Source organism: Vulpes vulpes, chromosome 2 (genome assembly GCF_048418805.1).
Source record: "Vulpes vulpes isolate BD-2025 chromosome 2, VulVul3, whole genome shotgun sequence".
Classification (NCBI taxonomy): domain Eukaryota; kingdom Metazoa; phylum Chordata; class Mammalia; order Carnivora; family Canidae; genus Vulpes; species Vulpes vulpes.
In genome coordinates this window covers 256,125-280,400 of record NC_132781.1, presented here as the reverse complement: position 1 = coordinate 280,400, position 24,276 = coordinate 256,125, and the positions used below count along the sequence as shown (strand labels likewise).

The following is a 24,276-nucleotide window of genomic DNA, read 5'->3' as shown; positions in this document are numbered from 1 at the left end:
GTGGGCCGCAGAGGGGGAGCTCTCCTCTGGGGCCGAGGTTGAGCGCTCACCCTGCCTGTTTGCGTCCTTCTGGCAGGTTTGTCACGCGGCCTGATGTCAAGCAGAAGAAGATGGCCGGCTTCCTGGACTGGAGCCTGCACACCTTGGCCCGCTCCTCCTTCCAGACCATCGAGGGGGTCATTGCCATGGATGGCACGCTGCAGGCCCTGGTAAGCACTGCCCGGGAGGGCGGGGGGCAAGTCGTGCTCACCTTGGAGTCCGTCCTGAAATAGGCCGAGCATAGGGAGACCATTAACCCCAGCAGCGCGGTCCAGCACCTGGCGTGTCGCCACCAGGGGGCGGCAGTGTCCACAGAGCCGGGCGGCGGGCGGGGCACACCCTCGGCGGGGTTCCTGCTGCGTAATCGTGTAGAGTGTGATTACTGGAACCGGCTCTGATGAAGTAGGGCAGGTGATTCGAAATTTGCTTTTGTTCAGCTGCTCGGGTCAGGATGTTAGTAAAAGTGTGTTAAATACACAACAGCACCCGCCCAGAGCGCACTGCTTGGTGCCCACCCCCTGCTCCTCCTGTCTGTTGTGTCGTCTTTTAGTGCTGATGAGGACGTTCCCAGAAGAGGGGCAGCTGCCCAGGCCCTCGTGGTCCGGGTGTCGTGGGCACGGTGCCTCCTCTTTGCTCTTTAAGTGCAGCGGGTGAAACTTGGTTCTCGGCCTTGTTTCTGGAGCTGTAGAGGCCCATGGCCTACTTTCTGGAGGGCAAGGCATTTTGGACTGCCTTTAAATGGAGGCGTTTGGACCCATGACTCAGCGTGACATTTTCTTGGGTGTTGTCCTGTGTGTCAGCTGTTGCCGGGTGGGACGAGGTGTAGGAAGCTGCGAGGGCCAGTGGAAGGTTATCACCCGGGGCAGTGGGCCCAGCTGTGGGAGGGGAGGTGAGCGCCGGGTCGGCCACGGGGCCTGGGGAAAGCCCTCTCCCTGCGCTCCCTGTCCCGGGCGCTTGGGGCACAGACTGCCTGGCCTCTCTCAGGAATGTTCTCGGCGTCTGTTTCTTTCCACCCCTGCCGCTGTTGTCTTTGGGAAGGCCAGCCTTTCAGTTGATGGGAGTATTTTAGGACATTTTATAAAGAAACCTGGAAAAATAGAACGTGTGCTGAATTCCTGTGGTCTGTTGAGGTGCTGCTTTTTTCACGCTTTGTTCCATTCTGTGTATGAACGTGATAGGCTGTGCACTAGGTTTTCAAAAATATTGAGAGATGGGCGCCAGGGTGCCTCAGTCAGTTGGGCGTCCGACTCTTGATTTTGGCTCAGACTGTGATCTCCTGGGTTGTGGAGCTGAACCCGTGTTGGGAACCCGCGCTCACGGGGAGTCTGCATCTCTCCTCCTTGCTCTCTCTTTGCTTCTCTCCCCTCTTGGACATGCATGTGTGCGTGCATGTACGTGCTCATGCGTGCTCTCTCTCAAATCTTAAAAAAAAAAAACCCAAGATAATTCACATACCGTAAGTAATCCACTTTTTTAAAAGTGTATAACTCAGTGATGATTTTGTTTATGGACAAGGTTGCACACCCCTCACCACGATCTAATTCCAGAATATTCTCATCACCGCTGAAGGAAACCGCACACCCATTAACAGTCACTCCCCATTCCCCTCTGCAAACCTTAATCTAGTTTCCATCTCTGTGGATTTGCTCATTTTGAACATTTTGCATAAATGGAATCGTACAAGTGACCTTCGCCACTTAGCATCATGTTTCCGGCTTAGGAAAGTGGCTTAGGTCAGTAATTCATTCCTTTTCACGCCCACTGGGAGTCCACTGTCTGGGAATTCCTAGCTGTTGGGAGTGGGGCTCACTTAAACCTCTGCGTGCAGCTTTTTGTTGGAGCGTATATTCTAGTTCCCTTTGGGTATGAAACAAGAGCTTTTTCTTTAACAGTTTAAGTATTTTCTGTTTTTGAGGTCTTAATTTTTCTCATGGCCGCACACCTGTTACGTCGATGAGACATGGCGTATCAGCTTGTGTAGACGCGTGGCCTGTGCCCTCAGGTGGCTTTCCTTCCAGCTGTGTGTGGAGGTGGTGCTTACAGAGGGTTTTATTGGGATTGTCAGTGTAATTGCTGTAATGGGAGTCAGTGCGGGGCGAGGCTGGCCTGAGAGGGCGCTGAAAGTGGATGCGGATGGGGGGGACATGCGAGACACAGGCTCTCGTCGCCTGAATCCTGGGGGAGCGCCTTTATGTTTTAGCTAATTCTGGTAAAGGATGGGCGAACAGCAGAGCTGTTTTATGTGAAGGTTTGGGTGTAAGTGGATTCTTCATTTTTTGCTGTGAGTCACATTGAGAAGTCTTAGGTCACGGAGAAACCATTGGAAGGTCTGACAAAATGTAGCTGGGGCCTGTGGTCTGCTGTGGCCTGCAGGGCGGAATGCTAGACCCACCTGAGTGTGGGCGCAGGAGTAGGCACAGGCGACCTAACTTCCTCTTGCGGGTATGGTCCTATTTTAGACCTTCTTTGCTCAGTCGGCAATTTGCATTTGGGACGGGCTCCCAGGGTCTCCTGTAGCCCTTGCCCAAAAGCCACCCCTCCAGGAGCCACGGCTGCCTTCGTGTGCACAGGGGCAGCTGGGCCAGCAGGGCGCCTAGCCTGGGGGGCCGGAGCCTGCCGTGACTGCCCCAGGGACCTGCAGGCAGGTGAGGCCTGTGTGGTTCCTGCCTGGGCTGGCGGCGAGGAGGCAGCTTTCCCAGAAGACACGGTGGTAGGCCTGTGCGCTCAAGCCACCTGCAAGAGCTCCCGGTGGCTCACTTGTCCCGGGTCAGGTCCTTGGGGCGCTGGTGCTCTTACTGAAGGCTGGAGAAGGACATGGGGACCCCTATTTGTCTGGTTCTGCAATTGCTCTGCCCTGGGTCCTTTTATTTTTTAAAAAAAATTTTGATGATTGTGTTGTTTGTCTCTAGATTGTTCCCAGGTTTTCTGTTTCTTGCTCCTAGGTGGGAGACGCATGCCTTTGGTGGCAAAACCCAGGGCTGGTGTGGCAAAGGCAGGCCCCGTGTGTTGTCCCGCCAGCTGTGGGCCTGGGTCAGCATTCTCCTCAGTGGGGAGAGCCAGCCAGGAGTGGGGTAGTGCCCGGGACGTCTCCAGGCTCCACACTTAGGAGACGTTCTCTTGTTCTCCTTCCTGAGGAATAGGGAGGTTTTCCCAAGAGCTCCCACCCCATCCGCCCAGCAGGGCAGTGAAGCAGCGTTGGCAGCTGCTCCTCACTGCCCGGAGAGGCGTGCCCTCAGCAAGGTGGGCGACGGCCTGACAGGGCAGCCCAGACCCCAGGGAGGAGAGTGAATGGGATTGCTGGGAAGCGGCCGCCCGCGGGGTCCAGCCTCCCGGAGCCTTCTGCAGCCCCTAGGTCTTTCTGGAATCACACGTCTTGTTTCCTTTTCTCTTTTTCCTTTTCAAAGGGGTGGTTTGGTGTAATTACTGCCGATGCCGCCTGGGCGGGAGGAAGTGGTGTGGGTGCTGGGCTCTCCGAGCAGGAGCAGGTTTCGCCATGAGCTCGTCAGACCTGCACGGCAGAGGCTGGGCGTCCGCTGTGCGTGATGAAACTTGCAGGTGTATTGTGCTTTCGGATTTCATCTGTTTCCTTTGATGCACTTGGCTTCATTTCTATCCACCTGTTCATTAGTGTGTTAGGCAAAACAGGTGAACTCGTAACGAGCACCATCGAAACTAGGGTTGGACTTTATTTTCCTGGAAGCATGTTCCTCTTGCAGCGATGAATTTTAACTCTTGTAGGGGGATGGGGGGGGGGGACTGGAGTCTGGCAGTTTCCTATCACTCGAAGGTCCTCGGGTTTAGTCGTACTTTAAACAATTGGATCATTGCAAATTGGGAAAGTTCAGAGAAGGAAAACCAAGTATGAAAAGTTGGAAATACGCTATGTGGGCTTCCTTATTGATAGCTGGGCCATCCTGGCTTCCACTGCCCAGATCGAAGGGCCCAGGACTGACTGGTGCTGTGGGGTTTCCCTCCGTGCGTGCCCTGTGTGGCTGCGAGGCGGGGGGAACACCGGGCAGGTGTGGCAGTAAAACACTCTCCTCTTCGCCGGTTACGACCGTGTGCCCTCTTCACCGCAAGGCCACTTACCCTTGATGAAAGCACGGCTCTCGTCAAAGGAGAAGACGTTTTGCTGGAAACCTTAAAAACCAAGTGCTCCTGTCCCTGGCGCTGAGTGCGTGTGTGAGGCGAGACGCCGAGGCCTCTCTGGTTTTGCCTGAAGTCTAAGTCAATAAAGGGAGTGTCCAGGTAGAGCGGCTGTCGCTTCTCCAAGGGCAGGATGTACCAGAAACGCACGTCCTGGGCTGCAGGGTGTGTTGGCTCTGCCCTTGGGTGCTTCGCTGCCCTAAGGGAGGCCGATCTGCTGCGGGCCAGTCCCGAGCCTCGGGACAGCCTGTAGCGACGCCCGTGACCCCAGGCGGAGGTGAAGGCCCTGCTCCGTGCTCCCCGCCTGTGGAAGGGAAATAACAAGCCTCTTACCTCACAGGGTGGTGTGGAGGCTAATTAGTGCGTGTCATGCTCTTTGAAGATGAAGAGAAGCCACTTGATTATCCAAAACACTTCTCACGTAGGCTTTGATTTCTCTCCGGGTTCTCTGGAGACTGACACCCTGTGGTTTCACTTGGGGTGCAGCGTGGCCGGAGGACAGACGGTCCCCACGGGGCTGTGCGGCCCCGGCCCCCGCTGGGGCAGGGTCCGGGTGGGGGGAGGCGCGGCAAGAACCATATGAACGTGCGTGTCTTCCAGTACGTGTGTGCACGCGCGTGGTGTTCGTGCGCTGCTGTGGAATTCACGTGATGGGTACCTGCCGTTCCCGCGGGTCTAAGTCCACGGAGCCGCCAGCTCTGATACTGTTTTAATTTCACGGGACTCAGCAGTTTACGCGGGGCGGGCAGCGGGGCGGGCAGCGCGGCGGCCGGAGTCTTGTTGAAACACGCACGGTGTGTGGCCCGGCTTCCCCCGCAGTGACGGGCCTGCTTTGTACGCCGGCCGTGTGCGGAGGCGACGTGTCCTGCTGGACAGGTGCACGCTCGCAGGGAGCCGGCCTTGTCACGCCTCTTGGACGGCCGGGGCCGAGCTTCGAGGGCCGTGGGCCTGCCCTCGGGGGTCGGGCTCTCACGCCTCCCTGGAAGCAGGTGTTCCTCAGGCTTTTCCTTGCCGCTTGGGGGCAGCTGAGGTTTCTCCCGATCCCCCCTTGACCTCTGGCTCCTGCTCCCCCTCCTCCGTCCCAGGGCCCTAGCTCGGTGCACCCGTTGTGCTTCACGCCCCGTGAGTCCCCCTCTGCAGCGTTCACCTGGAGCCCCGGTGCAGGCTTGGGGTGTGTCCCGGCCAGGCTGTCCTGTCCTGGTACGCGGGGCCCTGTGCCCGGGGCCTCTCCGGAGGGGAGCCGGCCAGCCCCGAGCCGGGTCCCCGGCCCCCCTGCCTCCCCCGCCGCAGCTGGGCTCTGTCTGTACCACCCTCGGTGCTGTCGGGGCCGTGTGGGCTCCCCGGGGTTTCGGGCCCTGGGCTGGCACCTGTCGCCGTGCCCAGGGTTAGGAGACCAGGCAGCGGGGAGGCTCTCTCCGTGGGGCCACCCCTTCTTCCTGCCGCCCTGCATCTCCTCGTCCACGTGGAGGGGCCGGGGCCTCGGGTGGGCTCAGAGCCCCTCCCTGCCCTGGTGCACGCGTGTTGTTGGGTTCTCTGTGGCAGGCGTGTCCTTGCACCTTGCGTCCGTCCTGGGGCAGGCAAGTGGGGGACGTGCGATTAGGATTTCTGGTACTTCTCGATTGATTGAGAAAGTTATTTTTATCTAAAATTGTCAGCTGTTGAAGCCAGTGGGAATAACAGAGGCCTCCCGGGGGCCTGAGGTCCTGCTCATCCTGGGTCTGCCCCGCGTGTCCTGCTGGCCCTCCCCCCTCCGCTGTGGAGGCCGCAGCAGCCCCAGCTCTGTTGCTCACGGGTTGATTCTAACCCTCTTAACGGGGAGCTTCCACTTCTCTCAGCTTTGCAGTGTTTGGAACCTGCTGTTAAAGGTCCTTGAGGGTCTTTGTGCGGCGGGTCAGTGTGTGGCATGTGACTGGGGCCCTGAGCTGGGCGGTGGGGGTCCGAGGGCCGCACCCAGCGTGGTCGTTCTCGAGAGGAGAGGAGAGGGCTTGCGTCTTTGGGGCCTGCAGGTGCCTCTGGCCCCCCCGGCTCGCCCCCTTTACTGGCAGGGCTCCCCCTGGAGGGGGTGCAGCCCAGGTGGGCGCTGCCTTCAGGACCCCCCGCTTCTGTGTTCTCAGTGCTCCTCCCGGCAGCCCCAGCTTCCTGCTGTCCCGGGGGGCGGGGGCGGACATAGGCTCCTTCACAGCCCGCGGGGGCAGTGGGTTCCAGCCGGAGGTGGGAGGAGGGTCATTTGCCCTGAACTGTGAAGTGTGTGTTAGGATTCCTCTGCGAAGCGCCGTTGCGGCCGTCCACGAGAGCTGTGGCCCTCGGTGGGCTTGCTGTGGGGCGGCGGAGGACGTGGCCCACCTCTCAGTGCTGTCCACTCGGGAGCTGGTGGGTTCGCTGCCGGCCGTGTTCACGGTTACCTGCGTCGCGTGTGGCCTGACTGCCGTGAGGGGCCCGGAGCTGCTCCGGGTCAGGGGTGCAGGGGGGAGCACCTGGCCGAGCCCTGCCCGGCTGCTCGCCGGTGATCGTGGTAGCACGCTTTCCTGGGGCGCCCGGGACAGGACCACATGTTGAGGGGCCCCGCAGGCTGGTTCAGAGCGTGCTCACCAGCTCCCAGAGCTCACGGGAGCCGCCGAGGGCCCCCGGAGCTGGCGTGGCGTGGGGGGCCTTTTGCCTGGGTCGTGGGTGGAGCTGCTTTTCTTGGCCTTGACTCGGTGGTGCTTCGGGGAGCCTGAGACCAGCGTCTCCTGCTCGGCAGCCGGGCGGACTGGCTCCCGAGCCGCCGACGGCCTGTGATTCACCGCGCACAGAACATGCCCCGGGGAGGGGAAGCTGGTGTGCACGTTGCAGAAAAGCAGGCTTGGGTGGGTAGCGATGGGAAGGTGTGGCAGCGGAGAGTGATTACTAAGAAACTCCTTTTGTTTGCACCTTGCACTGTGCTGGTTTCTAGAACAACAGAAACAGACCCGACGGTCATTTCTCTCAGATCTCAAAGAGGCGTGATTGCTTGTGCAGCGTGTGCAGCTGCTTCACGTTGTGTGCTTCGTGGAGAGAGGAGCGCACCTCCCGCTTGCCGGCCCGGCCGGTGAATCCTTAAGACGGTCAGGAGACGAGAGTGGTTCAGCCCCCCCACCCCCCAACTCACTGCCCCGCGTGTGTCTGCGGAGCCACATGCTCGCAAGAGCCCACGGCAGCGCACGTGCCCCATTTTTATGTGTGAACACAGACCCGGGCGACTGGGGGCCCAGTTGGTAAAGCACCTGCCTTGGGCTCAGGTCCCGGGATCGCATCCCGCGTTGGGCTCCCTGCTCAGCGGAGAGTCTGCTTCTCCCTCTGCCTCTACTCATGCTCACTCTTTCTCTCTCGAATAAATAAATGCAGTCTTAAAAAACTAGCAAAAACAAAGCGCTTTTCTTCCTTGGTGTGTGTGTGCGCGTGTGCGTGTTGTTCCTTCCTTTTCATCCCTTTGCCCTCCGGAGTCTGTTCACGGGTTGGTTCCCGGTGACCCTCCTCTCCAGGTGCACAGAGCGCTTGGGTGATCCTGTGGGATTCAAGGTTGGGAGGAGCAGAGGGACACAGTCCCGGTACCCTGAGGTCGGTCCAGTCAGTGGCTGGGCCTCGCTGCGGGCCGCCTCGTGGGGTGGGGACAGGCTGGGGCCGTTGCCGTGTGCCCGTGCCCAGCGCTGGGCCCGTGTCAGCCAGCGTTCGCCACTTTTGTTCTGTTCTCTTACACTCTGTAAGGAGTTTGGCAAATAAAGAACGTTCACATGAGCCATCACTCCTGGCATGTCATAATATTTTAAATTCTTAATAGTTGGTGAATGAACCCAAGAAACACTAAAGAAAAAAATTTGAGGGATCCCTGGGTGGCGCAGCGGTTTGGCGCCTGCCTTTGGCCCAGGGCGCGATCCTGGAGACCCGGGATCGAATCCCACGTCGGGCTCCCAGTGCATGGAGCCTGCTTCTCCCTCCGCCTGTGTCTCTGCCTCTCTCTCTCTCTCTGTGACTATCATAAATAAATAAAAAATTTAAAAAAAAAAAAAAAACTTTGTTAAAAAAAAAAAAAAAGAAAAAAATTTGAGCAAGCGAGAGTGAGGGGGAGAGAGCAGGAGCAGATAGGGAGAAGCAGACGCCCTGATGTGCAGGGAGCCCGATGCGGGACTCGATCCCAGGACCCCCATGGTCTCGGGCTCATGACCCGAGTGAGGGCCGACTGAGCGCCCAGGGCCCCCCCGGGGAACGCTTCACCTGTCCGGTGCTGCTGGCTGTGCTCCTGGCTGCTCACCGTCCTCCCCTCCTTCCCTGCAGACCTTTGCACCGGCGTGGACCGTCTCTGTGACCCTGCCCCGCGTCCCCATCCTGCTGCCGGGCGGTGTCTGCCGTCCAGGCCGCGACGGTAGCGCTCTGGCCTACAGGGTGGATTTCCTAAGTTGGGGTTTGTTCTCTGTTGGCTAACGGCCCACCCCGGAGCCTGTGGCTTGACGCCACAGCCATTGTGACGATTCTGTGGGTCCTGACAGGGCGGCACGGGGTAGCCCGTCTGCCCCTTGATGCCAGTGGGGCGGCTCGAAGGGCTGAGCTCGCTGTCCGGACCTGGTGTCGGGGGGCCGGGGAGGCCAGCGCACACGGCTCACGTACCTTCCCATCCGAAACACGTAGTTCTACGTTGCGGCTTAAATGCCATTTTGGAAGGAGAGGAAATTCTCTAAGAAAGTCTTAGAAGTGCTCCGTGCTCGAGGCTTGCATGCTGGTGAGAATTAGCCCCCTTTTCTTCCAGACCCGGCAGTGGAGGGTGGAATTCAGGTTGAGCTTCTGGAGCTTGTGAGGGCTGTGAGTCTGGGGGTGGCGCCTGGCTGAGCGAGGGGGCATGGGAGACAGCTCCCCCGGCACCACGGGACGAGCAAACGTGTGTCCGAAGCACGGGGAGCCCTTGCTCACTTGCTGACCAGCACGCCTGGCGCTGCGGGAGCGTGTGGAGCGCTTGCTCCTGAGCCTGAGAGCTGCTGGGCCCGTAGCTTGTGCCCTTTGGCACCTTCACTTATACACGGGTCGTTGAGGAAAACCCCGTGAGGTCCTCCACTCTCCTTCGGCTGATGCCCTTAATGGCATGTGTCAGTGGTGACGCCTTGCCTCCTCCCTAGGCGGACTGGGCCTTACGGTTGCACCCCCAGGTCACAGTGTCCTTTGGGGACGTGGCCTCTCCTGCCTCTTGTGATCCCTTTATCATGTATGGGAACTAGTCTTCTGTTATTCTGTGCTATTTAGAGTAAAAATCAGGAAAGATGCAGTGAACTGTTTTGATAATTTATGTTCTGGATTTGTAAATATGTATATTTATATATATATTTATATTAAATATGTTTTTTAACACTTAACAGAATTTTTTTTTTCTCTTAGGCGCAAATATTTAAGCATGGAAAGCGTGAGGACTGTTTACCCTATGGTAAGGTCTGTTTGTAACAGGATGTGTTGGCGATGTGAGTCGGCCTGTGTATGATCAACTGTCTCTTTCACTTTTTTTTTTTTTTTTAATTTTATTTATTCATGACAGAGAGAGAGAGAGGCAGAGACACAGGCAGAGAGAGAAGCAGGTTCCCTGCAGGGAGCCCGATGTGGGACTTGATCCAGGGTCTCCAAGATCACACCCCGGGCCGAAGGTGGCGCTACACCGCTGGGCCACCGGGGCTGCCCTCTCTTTCACATTTTATCCTGGACGCTCAACTGCTGAGCCTCCCAGGTGTCCCTCAACTGTGGTTTTAATGTGGGTGCCAGACACAGATTGTGCAATTTGGGAGATCATACAAGATCCTTCCCCCCAGGTGCCTGCGTGGCTCAGTGGTTGAGTGTCTGCCTTCAGCCCAGGGCGTGACCCCGGGGTCCCGGGATCAAGTCCCACGTCGGGCTCCCTGCAGGGAACCTGCTTCTCCCTTTGCCTGTGTCTCTGCCCCTCTCTCTTTGTGTCTCTCATGAATAAATAAATAAAATCTTAAAAAAAAAAAAAAAAGATCCTTCCCCCCCCCCCCAGTCTGAGCTGAACGTGCTGTTATTTGCAGCTGCCACCGTCCTCAAGTGCCTGGAGGGCTGCAACCTCCCCGACAGCAATCAGACCCTGCTCCGGAAACTTGGAGTGAAGCTTGTGCAGCGGCTGGGACTGACCTTCCTGAAGCCCAGGGTGGCAAAGTGGAGGTCAGTGGGCCAGGCCTGAGCGACTGTCGGGGAGGCTGGTGTGGGACTGCCTGGGTGCCGGTGGCCATGGCAGAGGACACTGGTTATCCTTTGCTTTCGCTTCATTTTCTGCGTCTCGGTAGTGTCTCTAATTCTGAAGGAAAGGTTTTCCTTTTAGTTTATTTTTCTCCTGTCCCTACATCTTAGGATAATTGAAGCTGGAGTGGTGGTAAGGAAAGTTTGCTTTTGCATTTTATGTGACGTTATTCAGGTGCAATATGACTACCAGTTGGGGCTCATGAAAGGGAAAGCTCCACTAGGGATCACGCTGAGTACAAGCTTCTTTCAAAGAGAGCAGGCTGTTGCTCCGCGAGGTTGATTCAGAAAGCCAGGCTGTCTCTGCCTGCGGACGGAAGGTGTTTTAGCTAATGGTCTGAGGGTAGCCTGTGTTAATTAACACATTGCTGGGGCACTAGTGGCTCCCACAGACACAGACTTCTCTGCTGCGCTTGGAGTACTGTGTTTTTAACGGTCTTTGAATTTTTTTTTTTTTTTTTTTTACAATTTTATTTATTTATCCATGAGAGACAGGGAGAGAGAGAGGCAGAGACACAGGCAGAGGGAGGAGCAGGCTCCACGCAGGGAGCCCGACGCGGGACTCGATCCCAGGACCCTGGGGTCACACCCTGGGCTGAAGGCAGCGCTAAACCACTGAGCCACCCGGCCTGTCTACTCTTTGGGTTTTTTGTTTTGTTTTTTTGTTTTTGTATTTTCATGAGGAACAGGAACCAAGCTCTGTATTGGTTCATTTCTTGTGTTTGAAGCATTCCTCGATGACATCCCTGGCCTGAGACTCCTTGCTGTAGTCCTTAACCATCACACAACTGCAGCCAACCACTTTATCTTCCTTTTCTGTCAGTTTGACAGAGGCCCGTGCATTCCCCTCTTTTCTCGTTGTCATCAACCTTAATTAGGTTGACTTGACGCTCAGCACAAAGCGCCCGCGCCAGCTCGGCACACACCGGCTCCTCACAGTTGATGCAAGCGCACAGAGGTGGGTCGGGCACGTGTCTAAGGCTTTGGCAGCTTTGCAGATTCCCGTGCTAGGCCGTTGTGGATGAGGGTGGTCTTCAGCCTCTTGTGAATCGGTATTAACGTCCATTGATTGTCCCCCAGCAGCAGTGCCTTCCTCACTCTTGAGTGCATCCGGACCTCTGCCTCCGTGTGACTCGGTGGTGGCAGGGACAGAGCTGAGCGTCTTCCGTTTTATTTCAAGAATTGATATGGGTGGCTTGGGAGGAATTGTTCGGTAAAGCTCGACTCAGCCTTTGGCTCAAATTCCAGCAAATTCCAGAGAAGTGTGTTAATGTTCTAGTGATGTTTTACTTAATTAGCCTTGGGGGTCACATAGCTCATTCTGTAAGAAGTTGTTTATGAGACTAAGTGTTAGTGGTTAGTTTCCAAAATGCCTTGGAAAATTAATGTTCAGTACAGTTACTAGGATTCTCCAGGGACACAGAGCCAGTAGGGTAAGTGGGCATGTGCGTGCGCTTGCACGACACTTGTGAAGAATTGGCTCGTGTGGTTGTGGAGGCTGGCAAGTCCCGAGATCTGCAGGGTGAGTCAGAAAGCTGGAGACCCAGGAGGGCTCACGGTGGCATTTGAGTCTAAAGGCAGGAAGAACTCCTTCCCCCGGCGGACGGTTGGCCTCTTTGCTCTGTTCAGGTCTTCCACTGATTGGACAAGGCCCACCCGCACCGGGGAGGACCATCTGGTTTATTCCGTCTACCAGGTTAAATGTTCATCTCGCCCAAAAGCACTCAGGCACGCACAGAGTAACATTTGGCTGAACATCTGAGTTCTCCAGCTCAGTTGGCACGTGGAGTGGATGATCACAGGGACTGTAAACCTTTATGTGGGAAGGAAAAGAACTCAGCAGCCTAATTACTTTATTTGGTTTGCATTTCTGTGTACATTTAATGGAAATCTATCATCTTGCTATTTTTTTCTGTCTCTTCCTTTTTCTTCCATTTTATCTCCTCTGTTATATTTGTGTTTTATCTTCAGTGTCGTTCTTCTGTCGGCTGCCTTCTTGACCAGGAGCAAGCCCGTCTGGCAGGCTGCTAACTTGCTGGGGCTGCTCCCTCCTCCTGGGGCCACGTTAGGGTGGTCTGTCTTCCGCTCCTCTTCCCCGGAGCGCAGCCCTTGCTCCTTCGTCACGCCCCGTCTTCTAGTGCGCGGCTGCCTGGTCTCCCTTGCTGGGCCCACGTGCGGGGACTCTCCAGCCTTACGTGACCGCCGGACTCCGCTCAGCTCTCAGCTTCCCGCCTGCTCTCTCGCGGTGCTTCTGGTTCTCGTCCTGCCCTCACACGTCTTAGGGGTCGTCCAAGGGGACTCCTGTGCACAATTGTGGATTTCCTTCTCAGCAGTTAGTTTTTCTCCGGCGTCTCTCCCCAGATAGTCACCATCTCTGTGGTCGTGAATTCTTTTCATCACCAGGCAAGACTGCTGCTCTGTGCTTGAGCTCTCTTTTCCTGTGCTGCGGTTTAGAGAGGACCTTTGGGGAGGAAGCAGGTGGAGGTGGGGTGCTCCTGGCACCTCCTGCCGTGAGGAATGGTAGCCTGGCCTTGATTGTCATCTCGTGTGTGCCACTGGCTGGTCTCAACTTCCATCCGGGTTTTGTAGTTGTTGATGGCAGAAGGGTAAGCCCGTGGCCGCCTAAGGTCTGTCATCTTTGTAGTTGTGGTTGCTGAGTGTTCGGGTGAGTACGTTCCCGTGAGATAATCAGCGTGCGTACTGATTTGAGAACAGGAGCAAGGGAACGGCCTCGTTGGGTCCCGTGCCGGGCAGGTTATGAGTCTGAGGACGCTCCTGTGGTGGCGGGGGATGCTCTACCTGAGTTAGTGATGTGCTGCTACTCCCGTTCTGACACCTGCTCTCAAGTGTGGTTTTTCTCCCCACACCAGCAGATTCCCTGGACGCCAGCTGTGGGTGTCTCCCTGTTCTCGCCCTGTCTACCCAGAGGTAGTGTCTGATTCCTCAGGTTAAGGGCTCCGTCCCACAAGACTGTCCTGTTCGCCCCCACCTGCATCACTCAGATGCCCGGAGCAGGTCCAGGTTGTCACCTGTGCCTTGACTAAGTATAAATTGGGATCCCCACACTTCCTTCCTCGGGCACATTTAACGTGCTAGAGCAGCTCCTAGAACTCAGAGAAACATTTTGTTAACTAGAGGACCAGTTTACTCTAAAGGGATACAGGTCAGGAGCAGCCAGGTGGGAGAGAAGCGCAGGTGGGGCGTGGGGGCGGTGTGCTCTCTCCCTGGGTCTCACACGCTCACCACCCAGGAGCTCTCCAGACCCCGTCCTTCGGGAGTTCTACGGCGGCTTCATTACGGAGGCACGATTGGTTAAGCCATCGGCCGTTGGCGGTTCATTGAACCTCAGCCCCTGTCCTCTCTCTGGGGGTCAGGAGGTGAGAGTCAGGTTCCAGCCCTCAGTCTCTGGTTGGTTCCCACGGTGACCAGTCTGCATCCTTAGGAGCCTGGGAGCTTCCAGGTCCCTTCATTAATGTCACAAAGGACCCTCCATCCAGAAAGGGACAAAGACCCCTCATGGATTTCTTGTGAAGGACAGAATCCCAGTCGTGTAGCGGTACCCCCGGATTGAGCAGCTTAAAATGGTGCGTGTTTGATGCCCTCATTTCTGTGGATTGGCATCTGGGTGCACCGTAGCTGGGGCCGTGGTCAGGGTGTGTCTCAGACTTCACCAGGGTGTCCGGTTGGGGGGTGGGGCCCCGCCCACGGGCGCGCATGTCCTGGGGGGCCACATTCCCGCGGCTGTCTGCTCGAGGCCTCCCACAGGTCCCGGCACATGGGGCACAGCGTGCGGTGCAGCGTGGCGACCGGCCTGTGTCAGGGAGAGGGGTGGCGAGGCGGAAGCCCCGTCTCCCTGAGCCTCCCTGGGAGGGACAGTCCCTCGCGGCCGCAGCCTCCTGGCCCGGAGCCGTGGGTCTGGCCGCACCAACGGCAGAGGATGGCACGATGTCACAGTGGGCCGTGGTGGGCGGCTGGTGACTGCTGAGCTGCGGGTGACCGAGTGGGTGGCGTCAGGTTCTGTGTCCCTGAAGCTGTGCTCGTGCGCGGCTGGGGGTCCGCCCCCGCCTCCGAGGCAGTGGCGTGGACAGCCGGGGCCAGGCCAGCCATGGACACGCCTGCGGCTCGGCGGCCGGAGGGCAGGGCAGGGCTGCTGGGGCTCGGGCAGGAGCCCTCGTGACCACGTCCGCTGGTGCGCTCACCCCGGCCTCCGGCGCCGCTGCAGGGGCTCGGGCGGTGCGGTGCTCCGTGCTGGGGGTCCCTGTGGGCAGCCCCGTGGGTGCCTCCCAGGGCTGCGCGGCCGCCTGTCGCACACGGGGAGTCACGGCCCAGGCCCCTGGCTCCCTGGAGGCTCGCTCCTGGCGGCCGCGGCTCAGGCAGCGTGTGTTCGCAGGTACCAGCGCGGCTGCCGCTCCCTGGCCGCCAACCTGCAGCCGCGCGCGCAGGGTCCGGAGGGGTCGCAGATGCCCGCGGAGACTGCTGACGGCGACGGCGACGGCGACTATGACGTGCCTGAGGACGTGGAGAGCGTGATAGGTGGGTGGGGCCCCCATGGGCCGGGGGACGCTCCTCCGCGAGCACCGCGTTGGCTGCATGCCCTCCTCCCCTCTTGTGCCTGCGTCACGTGGCCTTCTGGGACCTTCCGCACCTTTCAAGGAGCTTGTGGCCGTTGGCCTGCAGTCCGGTGCCCCTGTGTCTCTTCACCGAGTGCTTCCCCGGGGTGAGCCCGCCCGTCCCTTCTAGCTCAGGACCAGGTACCCCGCCCTCCACCATGCCTTCCCGGGTGCAGCCGCCGCCCCCAGGTCGCCTCCTTGGGGGAGGGAGTGGTGGCTTCCCTGGGGTGTCCCTCCTGCAGCAAACTTGAGGAGCCCTGGGCCCAGGGACCCGAGGACCGTCCCGTGCTCACACAGAGGGCAGAGCCTCATTGCAGGGGCCCTGACACCCTGCCAGCCTCCTGCCACTCGTCCTTGTCGGGTTCCCCCCTCCCCCACTGCGGGGTCTCCCACCGTCGTTGAGCTGTACCCCAGCCTCCCTGTCCACGAGGGACAGCTTGCTCCTCCCCTGGTCCCTGTCACTGTTTCTCACGTCCGTTCTCTTCCCCTTCACAGTGAGCTGCTTCTCAGACTTGTCTACACTTCCTGCTCCCCCAACCCCTGGGGTCCTACGCTGCCCCGGTCACAGTGAACTTGACCCCTGTCCTTCCTACGTGTTTGGTGACCTCGGTCAAGGTCTCCATTGACTGGGGCTTGCCATGCCCTTACCGAGAGGCCTCTGACATCTCCCACTTCCTTCGGGTCTCTGTGTGGCTCTTCCTGGAGTCTGGCCTGTGCCCGAGGCCCCAGGAGACCCTCTTTTCTACACCCTCTGGCCGACACTGATCTCCGGGAAGCCTTCTCAGCGGTGCTTTCTGCCCTCTTCATGTAGTTTCCCTCATGGTGCTCTTGAGTGACCGGGGCAATGCAGGACCTCCCTAGGACGGCGGGGAGTGCGTGCGGCTCATGGTCTCGGCCTTCCTGTGTTCTTGCAGAGCAGCTGCTGGTTGGGCTGAAGGACCAGGACACGATCGTGCGGTGGTCTGCGGCCAAAGGGTAGGTGCCCGCCGTCCCGCTGCGGGAGCTGGGCCCGGGGCCGACAGCTTTTGCTCGGGGCCCGTGGTCTGTGAGCGCCTCCGTCATTCAGCACTTCATGTGTAGTTGAGAGCTGCGAATGCCTTAGAGGTTTTTCGAAGGTGGAATGGTTTTTCCTAATAGATGTTTATTACTTTATGTTCTAATTTTAAAGAACATAAGCTACTGGGGTATGAGGCTCCTTCGTCATCTGGCCTTTCTGGCCGCAGTGGGCAGGACCATGGGCATGCCACGTTCGCCTTCTTGCGTTGCAAAGGTTCCTTTTCTTGCTCTTCCGTGTCCCATCAGCAGCCCCTCCCACCTTGCGCAGGCAGGCACGGCCCCCACGCAGCAAGCAGACACTAGCACGGCCCCCCGAACCCGGAGCCGCGGGCGGGCAGTGCTGTTGGTCCTCTGGGAACCAGAGAGGCCGGGGGCCCCCTTCTCTTCTGGCAGAGAAGGCGTTCACTCGGCAGCAGGCAGCCTCTGAGCCCAGAGTCCCGTGTGGGCGGAGTGGGCTGGGCCGGGAGGGATGCTGACCCAGTCGGGGTGTCCAGTGTGGATGTGGGGGGCAGCCTCGACGCCGGCACGCTGCTGCCGTATGGGCGCACCTGCCCCGTGTCTCCCTTCCTCGGGATGTGCCTGTGTCCGTGTGTTTTTGTCGCTAGGATGGGGCTCCTGCAGGCAGCTGGCCTCGTGCCGAGCAGAGCGTGTGCGAGGCTTGCCCTGGGCCTGCCCCTCGTTGCCGTTCCCTGGAGGGGGGGAGTTTGTGGGGACGGTTCCTCCTCGATTGTGCCCCTCACGGCGGGGGCGATGCTGACGGAGTGCTGTCTCGCTTGCAGGATTGGCAGGATGGCTGCGAGGCTTCCCAGAGAGCTGGCGGATGACGTGGTTGGGTCCGTGCTGGATTGTTTCAGGTACGTGAGACGATCAGACGGAGACATGCTTCCGGCTAAAAGCGGTGGCTCTTCTTTGCTTCTACCCTTTTACATCGTCGTTCAGCTGAGCTTGTCGTCAGAGCCTCCAGAGCCTTTTTGCTTTCCTTTTGAAGTCAAATTTGAGGACTTTGGTTATTTCTGTTACATTTCTGTTATCAGCTTTAGATCCCATTACATTTAATGTGGTGCGGCTTCTCGGAGTCTCTGTGACTTTGAGAAACCTTTGGTGGCCCTGCCGCGGCCCCAGGGAGCACCTCCCTTCCCCTGATGCACCACATGGCTCCTTTCTATTTTTTTTTTTAATATTTATTTATTTATTCATTCAGAGAGAAAGAGAGAGAGGCAGAGACACAGGCACAGGGAGAAGCGGGCTCCATGCAGGGAGCCTGACATGGGACTCAATCCGGGGTTTCCAGGGTCAGGCCCTGGGCTGCAGGCGACGCTAAACCACTGAGCCACCGGGGCTGCTCCTGCTTTCTATTCTTCTCTTCGTTTTATCTTTGCTTTTGGTTGGGTAATATTTTAGTTAAAAATTCAAAATGGAAGGAAAGATGCTGAAGTGCCTCTCTCTGACCTGCCCCCGCACACATCGTCCCCTCCTCCTGGTACCCGAGGGGCACCACTTTTCCTGTGTCCTCCAGGGATATTGGGTGCACAGGTGAGTACATCAACGAGAATGTCTTGGCCATCCCTTCTACACTGACCGTTGCTTGTCCTCCACAAGCTCCACTCGGTCACCTCTGAGGTCCTCCTCCTCTGTGCTGCTTACTGCCCCTGGTGGTTTGGGGCTGGGGTCCCTGGGCCCTTCTGGGCCTTTCTCTCCTGAACCTACCCACTCACGGCTCTGCCTCTTGCTGTTCTCCATTCTCCCGTGACCCTGTACCCTCCCAGGATTGCCCTGCGCTTGGATCTGCGACAGAACTTGCCCTCTGCCACTTGGCAGCACGCTAGCGTGCCCTGGCTCAGCCGATGCAGTGATAACAGTGTTGTCACCTTGCATGTTTGTGTCCACGTCTGCTTGTGCGGTTCGGGCCTTGGAGAGAGTGAGTGGGCTGACGTCTGGCGGCACTGCCTGAGGCCGTGCGGGAGAGGCGCTGTTCCTGAGCCCCCCTGGAGGGCAGGGTAGGGGCCAGCAGGGCGTTGGTCTTCCTGGTTTCCCCTCGGGCCACAGGCCTGATGGAATGTTGTGCCCCTTTCCATAGCTGTTGACCAGCAGCGGTGCACACGTTTAGTTCGGAAACGGGCATTGGTGTAACTGGTGATTGTTGTGGTCATAAATGAGTCGTCATAATGCTGATCTTTTGCAGGTGTCTTTAAGACATCAAATCTCGGGGCGCCTGAGTGGCTCAGGGAGTCTGCTTCTCCCTCTGCCTCCCTCTCTGCTTGTACTCGCTCTCTTGATCGCTTGCTTGCTCTCAAATAAATAAATCTTTTTTTTTTTTTTTTTTGAATTTTATTTATTTATGATAGTCAGAGAGAGAGAGAGAGAGAGCCAGAGACACAGGCAGAGGGAGAAGCAGGCTCCATGCACCGGGAGCCCGACGTGGGACTTGATCCCGGGTCTCCAGGATCACGCCCTGGGCCAAAGGCAGGCGCTAAACCACTGCGCCACCCAGGGATCCCTCGAATAAATAAATCTTAAAAAATATATCAAATCTTAAGAAAAGCATGAAGCATTTTTTCCATTTAAAATCCTAAAGAAAAAAAAAAAAAAGGAAAAAAAAAAGAAAAAAACCAAAAAAATAAATAAATAAATAAAATAAAATAAAATCCTAAAGAACACAAGATGCAATATTAGATTTTGAAATGGTCAGATGGCCTTTGGGACAGACATTTAAAAAACTTGGAACTTAAACATTTATAATTGGAAATAAAAATTGGCATTAGTTGGTGGTGACGCCCACGGGGCAGCACCTCCGTCTGTCTCCGGGAGTCCATGTCTGTAGGCCCTGGCACGCAGGAGTGAGCAGATAAGACTAGGCTTTCTCCTTTCTGCACGTTCTTTTGCTTGTTGCTAGGAGGGATGCAGTTCAGTTAGTTTTCTTAAACATTTCTTTGCCATCAGAATGATGGATTAGTTAATTAATTACTTAATTAAAGATTTTTCTTCATTTATTTATGAGAGATACAGGTGGGGGGAGAGGCAGGCTCCCTGCGGGGAGCCTGATGCAGGACTTGATCCCAGGACCCTGAGGTCATGCCCTGAGCCAGAGGCAAATGCCCTACCGCCGAGCCGCCCAGGCAGCCCAGAATGATGGATTTAGAACAGGAAAGGGCCCTATAATGCCTCCTGCTTTTTGGCGAAGCGTATTTCCATGTTTATATTGGCAGCCGAGTGTAGAACTTCAGGACAGCCCTTAGCACTATAAGAACGACTTCTCGCTATTCATGATCCCAGGGTGGACCTGTAAATGTGAGCTTCCCGACCACTTCAGGGAAAACTTTATTAGATGTACAATTTTACTACGACTTGATTAATTGGCAGAATCATTTATTAAAAGTCTGTGTTTCAAATAGTGCAAAACCAGTTCTCTCACCGGCATTTCATTCTGACATTTTAATCTCTGCTTTAAGCCAGGGAAGGAGGTCTCCTGCCCTCTCTGCTGATGTAGTCCAGCCTTATTTTGATAGAATCCCTGTGCTGCGAGTCCCCGGGCTTTAGTGCCTGTGGCTAGGGTGAGTTGTTGGGTGTGTAGTCCGCTGGCACACGCTGCTGTGTCAGGAAACCTGTGTGGAGCCTGGGTGTCTCGCGGACGCACACCTGTGGCCTGCTTCCTCGGTTGGCAGCACGTGGGGCCCACCTGGGCCCGTGCTTGTCAGCGGGAGACCTGAAGAGAAGCCCTGGACACGGTGCTTATTTACTTCTTCAGCTGTCCGACTCTGAAAACCCACGAGCAGCTTTCAGTGAGGCTCCCGGGAATAGGACGTGGACCTGCAGTGTGTGTGCACGGCGCGAGAAGCCGGCAGGAGCGCTGCAATCTCAGGCTTTCTGTGTGTCTCAGTTTTCAGGAGACGGACAATGCCTGGCACGGTGGCTGTCTGGCGTTGGCGGAACTGGGCAGAAGAGGCCTGTTGCTCCCTTCTCGACTCGAGGATGGTGAGTATTGCAGACATTTGCTTTGCATCATCAGGACGGTTTGTAGCACGTCGGTGCTTTACTTCACCCAGTGTCTGCAGCGTGGGCTGCCGTGAGCACACACCCGGCCTCTGCCCTCACTCTCTGGTGCATTTCTGTGCAGGAGAAAGCAAACTAGACCTGTGTCTTTCAGCTTGCTTATATCAACCTTCCTGACTTTCCAGCTGTCTCTTCTCCCTGCTGTGAAATTTCAATACCACTGGTACAGTGTGTGTTTGCATTCGGGGAGCCATGAACCATTGTAATGTCTGAGATTTTCTTGTCCCTCAGGACTGGTTTTCACCCCTGTGGGGGTGCTGTTGCCTATTAAGAAGTTGTGTACTGCTGCTGTACTCGTCACGTGGAGTGACATCATGGTCCCCTGGGAACAAGAGGAGGGGACGGAGGGCCCGAGGAAGCTTGGTAGCGGGCCTGAGCAGGGGTACGGGGGCACAGTGTGGCAGACGCAGAGGGGCCACCGAGCTCCAAGCTGTGTGTGCCAGCTGTTGGGCCTCCGCACGTGGAGGGAGGGTGGGGCTGTGGCCCTATGAAGCCCGGTCTGGCTGATGGGGATCCACTCTGGGTGTGGACAGAAGTGAAGGATACCCGCAAAGGACGGAGAAGGCCCTATCCGGGGCTGTGTCGCCACAGATGCTCTGGGCACAGATGCCCTGGGAGTTGGCGTCTGTCCAGGATGAAGATGTCTGTGCAGAGGCGGGTGGGGCCCTGCATTGTGCTCTTAGCATCTGAGCTGTGGGGTATCAGGAGTAACGGCTTTGCCCTTGGCATCGCGAAGCGTGAGGAGCCTCTGAGACTGTCAAGATTCTGTTTCCTATTTCTGCTTATTTTTGTGGCAGCTTTACCGAGATAAAGTTTACATACCGTGAAGTTCACCCATTTAGAGTGTACAGTTCAATGGTTTATGTTTACAGGGTTGTGCAACCATCATCATAATCTAATTTCAGAACATTTTTGTTGTCCCACAAAGAAACCCTGTGCTCAGGGGCAGTCACTCCCCCTTTCTCCTTGACACACCCACTGCAGACAACCACTGATCTGCTTTCTGTCTCTGAATTTGCCTTTGCGGGTCACTTTAAGTGGAATCTACGGTAGTGTCTTGTGCCTGACTTCTTTGACTTAGTGTGATGTTTTCGAGGTTCATCCACGTTGTAGCACGCAACAGTAGTACCTTGTCCCTCTTTATGCCTTAATGTTCCACTCACTGTCTGGATACACCAGGCCGTTTATCTGTTCATCAGTTGATGGACATTTGGATTTGTCCCTTTTGGATTATGGATAACGCTGCTGTGAACGTTCGTGTGCAGGTTTTTGTGTGGACGTACGATTCTGGTTCTCTTGGGTATCTGTCTAGGAGTGGAGTTGTTGGGTCATGTGGTAACTCTGTCTTCAGCTTTTTGAGGAGCTGCCAAATGGTCTTCCAAAATGGTAGTACCATTTAAATTTCCTCCAACGGCATATGCAGCTTCCACTTTCTCCACATCCCCCCCAACACTTGTTTTTCTCTTAATGGGTGTGAAGTGGCATCTCACTTTGGCTCTAATTTGCATTTCCATGGTTGGCCAATGATGTTGAGCATCTTTTCATGTGCTTTTTGGCCATTTGGATATTTTTGTTGGAGAATTGTCTGTTCATATTCTTTGCTCATTTAAAAAACGGGGCTGTCGGGATGCCTGGGTGGCTCAACTGTTTAGCGTCTGCCTTCAGCTCAGAGAGTGATCCTGGGGTCCAGAATTGAGTCTCGCATCGAGCTCCTTGTGGGGAGCCTGCTTCTCCCTCTGCCTGTGTTTCTGCCTCTGTCTCCTCTCATAAACAAATAAATAAAAATAAAAACATCTTTAAAAAAAGGTAAATAAGGCTGTCTTTTTGTTGTTGCTGTGAGTTTTTCATGTATCCTGGTAAGTCTTTCACTAGATATAGGATCTGGAGTTTTTTTCCCCATTCCATGGTGGTTTTTTCACTTTCTGGTTGGTGTCATTTGTACCAAAGTCCTGCATTTTGATTTAAGACCAGTCTTCTGTGTGAGTGTGTGACAGACAAGGTGAAATCCCTAAGTGGGTGGTTCTGACTCCTGTTTAACTGAAGGACATAGAGCCTTGCCTCTGCTTTCCATGCCTGAGACTGGCTGGTGTGCATGTGCCCATCGTATCTTATGATGTTGCAGTGCCCACCGGATCTAGCTGCTGGAGTGAGAGAACGTGGGCGTTGGTGTCAGGAATGACAAGTGTCAAGCTGTTGGCTAAAATCTAGAAGATAAAATGTGTCTCTTCGCTTGATTGGCTGGCTGCCTGTGGCCCGGTGGCGTCTTCCATGTGTGCTGAATCCTCCTGCCAGGCCCTTGCTGTGCCTGGCGGGGTCGCAGGGAGCTGTGCCGTCTCCGGCCCGGGAAGGATGGCACCAGGCCTTGGGAACAGTGATTGTTGTCTTGGCACAGGCTCCGAAGCTGACACAGGCTAACATTTGTTCCTTTTTCTTCTTCTTTTCTTGCTCCTCAGACTGGGTAACACCGGTTACGCTCTCTTCAGGTTCACTGATTCTTTCTTCTGCTTGCTCAGATCTGCCATTGTACAGCTCACCTGAAGTTTTCAGGTCTCTTACTGTGTTTTTCAGTTTCAGAATTTCTATATGGTCTCTTTCTATGTGTTCTGTCTTTTTATTTACATTCTGTGTTTGTTTGGACATTGTTCTCTTGGTATCCCTTAGCTCTTTGAGCCTATCTGAAAATTGATTTAAAGTCTTTGTCTCATTTTAGTACAATGTCTGGGTTTCCTCTGGGACAATTTCTCTGCTTTTCTTTTTTTATTTTTTAAGATTATATTTATTCATGAGAGACAGAGAGAAGCAGATACATAGGCAGAGGGAGAAGCAGGCTCTTTGTGGGGAGCCTGATGCAGGACTTGATCCCAGGATCCTGGGATCATGACTTGAGCCAAGAGCAGATGCTCAACCACTGAGCCACCGAGATGCCCCAAAACTGGACATTTTGAATACTATAGCGTGGTAACTGTGGAAATCAGGTTTTCCCTGTTCCCAGGGGTTTGCTCTTGTTGCTTGTTGAAGGTGATCATTGTCCATTTAGTGACTTTTCTGTTTGTAACGACTGTATTCCTTGTTGTGTCTGGTCACTGAAGTCTCCGTTCCATTATGTTGGTAGACTGCCAGTGAGTGACGTAACAGAGATTTCCTTAAGTGCTGAAATTTTGTAGTTTTTTTTTCTTCACTCAGCACTCTCCCGGGTGCTGTGAGTTTTTGATGAGATTTCAGAGTTCTGAACAAGTTGAGTCTGTTTTTGCTGGCTTAATGGTCGTTGTGGTGGAGGGACAGATTCGTGGAGTTCCCTCCTTTGCCATATTCTGTGACATTATCCAAAACTAGCATTTGACTAGCGTTCCGGCATTAGTCTGGGTCCCCTGAGCAGAGACAGATGCTGAGACGGGATTAGATGTGCAGAGATTTTATTAGAGAAGTGCCTGTGAGAGAAGACTGGAAGGCTAGCAGTGCCACTGTCTGGCCCCAGTGGGGTGGGGTGGGGGTGGGGCTGGCGTCTGCAAGCCAAAGTCTGCCACGGAGGCAGTCCTGTGTCCCCGGAAGGGGCCGTGTTGGTGGCACTGCCATACTGTTTCCTTGGCCCAGGTGCCACGGAGCCTGGAGTCAGCCTGCTTTGGGAGGTGGGGCCCGGCTGTGACCGCAGCTCTGTGGTTGCAGAACATGGACCTCTCCTGACCTCGTCGCTCCCCACAGGCCTGTGTACATCAGTTCCCAAGGGAGCAGCCGGGCCTGAGAGGGGTTGCACTCTCCAGTGCTCCTCACAGTCCTGGCACCTTCCTGTTCTGAGGACCATGTGCCTCTCCGGTTTTTAACCTTTGTGTATTTTCTACTGTTGGACATTCCCGTCTGTAAGGAAAGTGAATCGGGCACCCGGCTGGCTCAGTTGGAAGAGCCACGTGACTCTTGATCTCAGAGTTCGAGCCTCACAGGGTGTAGAGATTGCTTAAAAATAAACAAAAACTTAAAAAAAAAACCTAGAAAGACGTGAATACCATAATGAGACCTCTTTGACTTAGTATGTGAAGTAGTCGTTCGGCCCTTCTGAATTAAAGTGCTTTTCTCCTTGATGAACGTGTGTGTGCTTTATTTCACACCTCCCGTGCCCTCTTTCCCCACGGAGTGTGGC

General features: G+C 55.8%; 1 protein-coding gene and 1 pseudogene across 5 annotated transcripts in view; one reads left to right on the top strand and one right to left on the bottom strand.

Annotated features, from left to right (window-relative positions):
• Positions 1-24,276, top strand: part of TBCD (tubulin folding cofactor D) — a 139,438-nt gene that overhangs the window by 16,925 nt on the left and 98,237 nt on the right. For 3 of the 5 annotated variants that reach the window (XM_072745294.1, XM_072745293.1, XM_072745295.1), the window contains 7 exons: positions 77-209; positions 9,565-9,610; positions 10,221-10,353; positions 14,819-14,961; positions 15,953-16,013; positions 16,874-16,948; positions 19,972-20,066. In XM_072745294.1, coding sequence (XP_072601395.1) covers positions 77-209; positions 9,565-9,610; positions 10,221-10,353; positions 14,819-14,961; positions 15,953-16,013; positions 16,874-16,948; positions 19,972-20,066 — 686 coding nt within the window. The remainder of the gene's footprint in view (positions 1-76; positions 210-9,564; positions 9,611-10,220; positions 10,354-14,818; positions 14,962-15,952; positions 16,014-16,873; positions 16,949-19,971; positions 20,067-24,276) is intronic. The other 2 variants (XM_072745296.1, XM_072745297.1) reach the window with 1 other exon arrangement.
• LOC112920630 (uncharacterized) lies at positions 11,138-14,535 on the bottom strand (annotated as a pseudogene).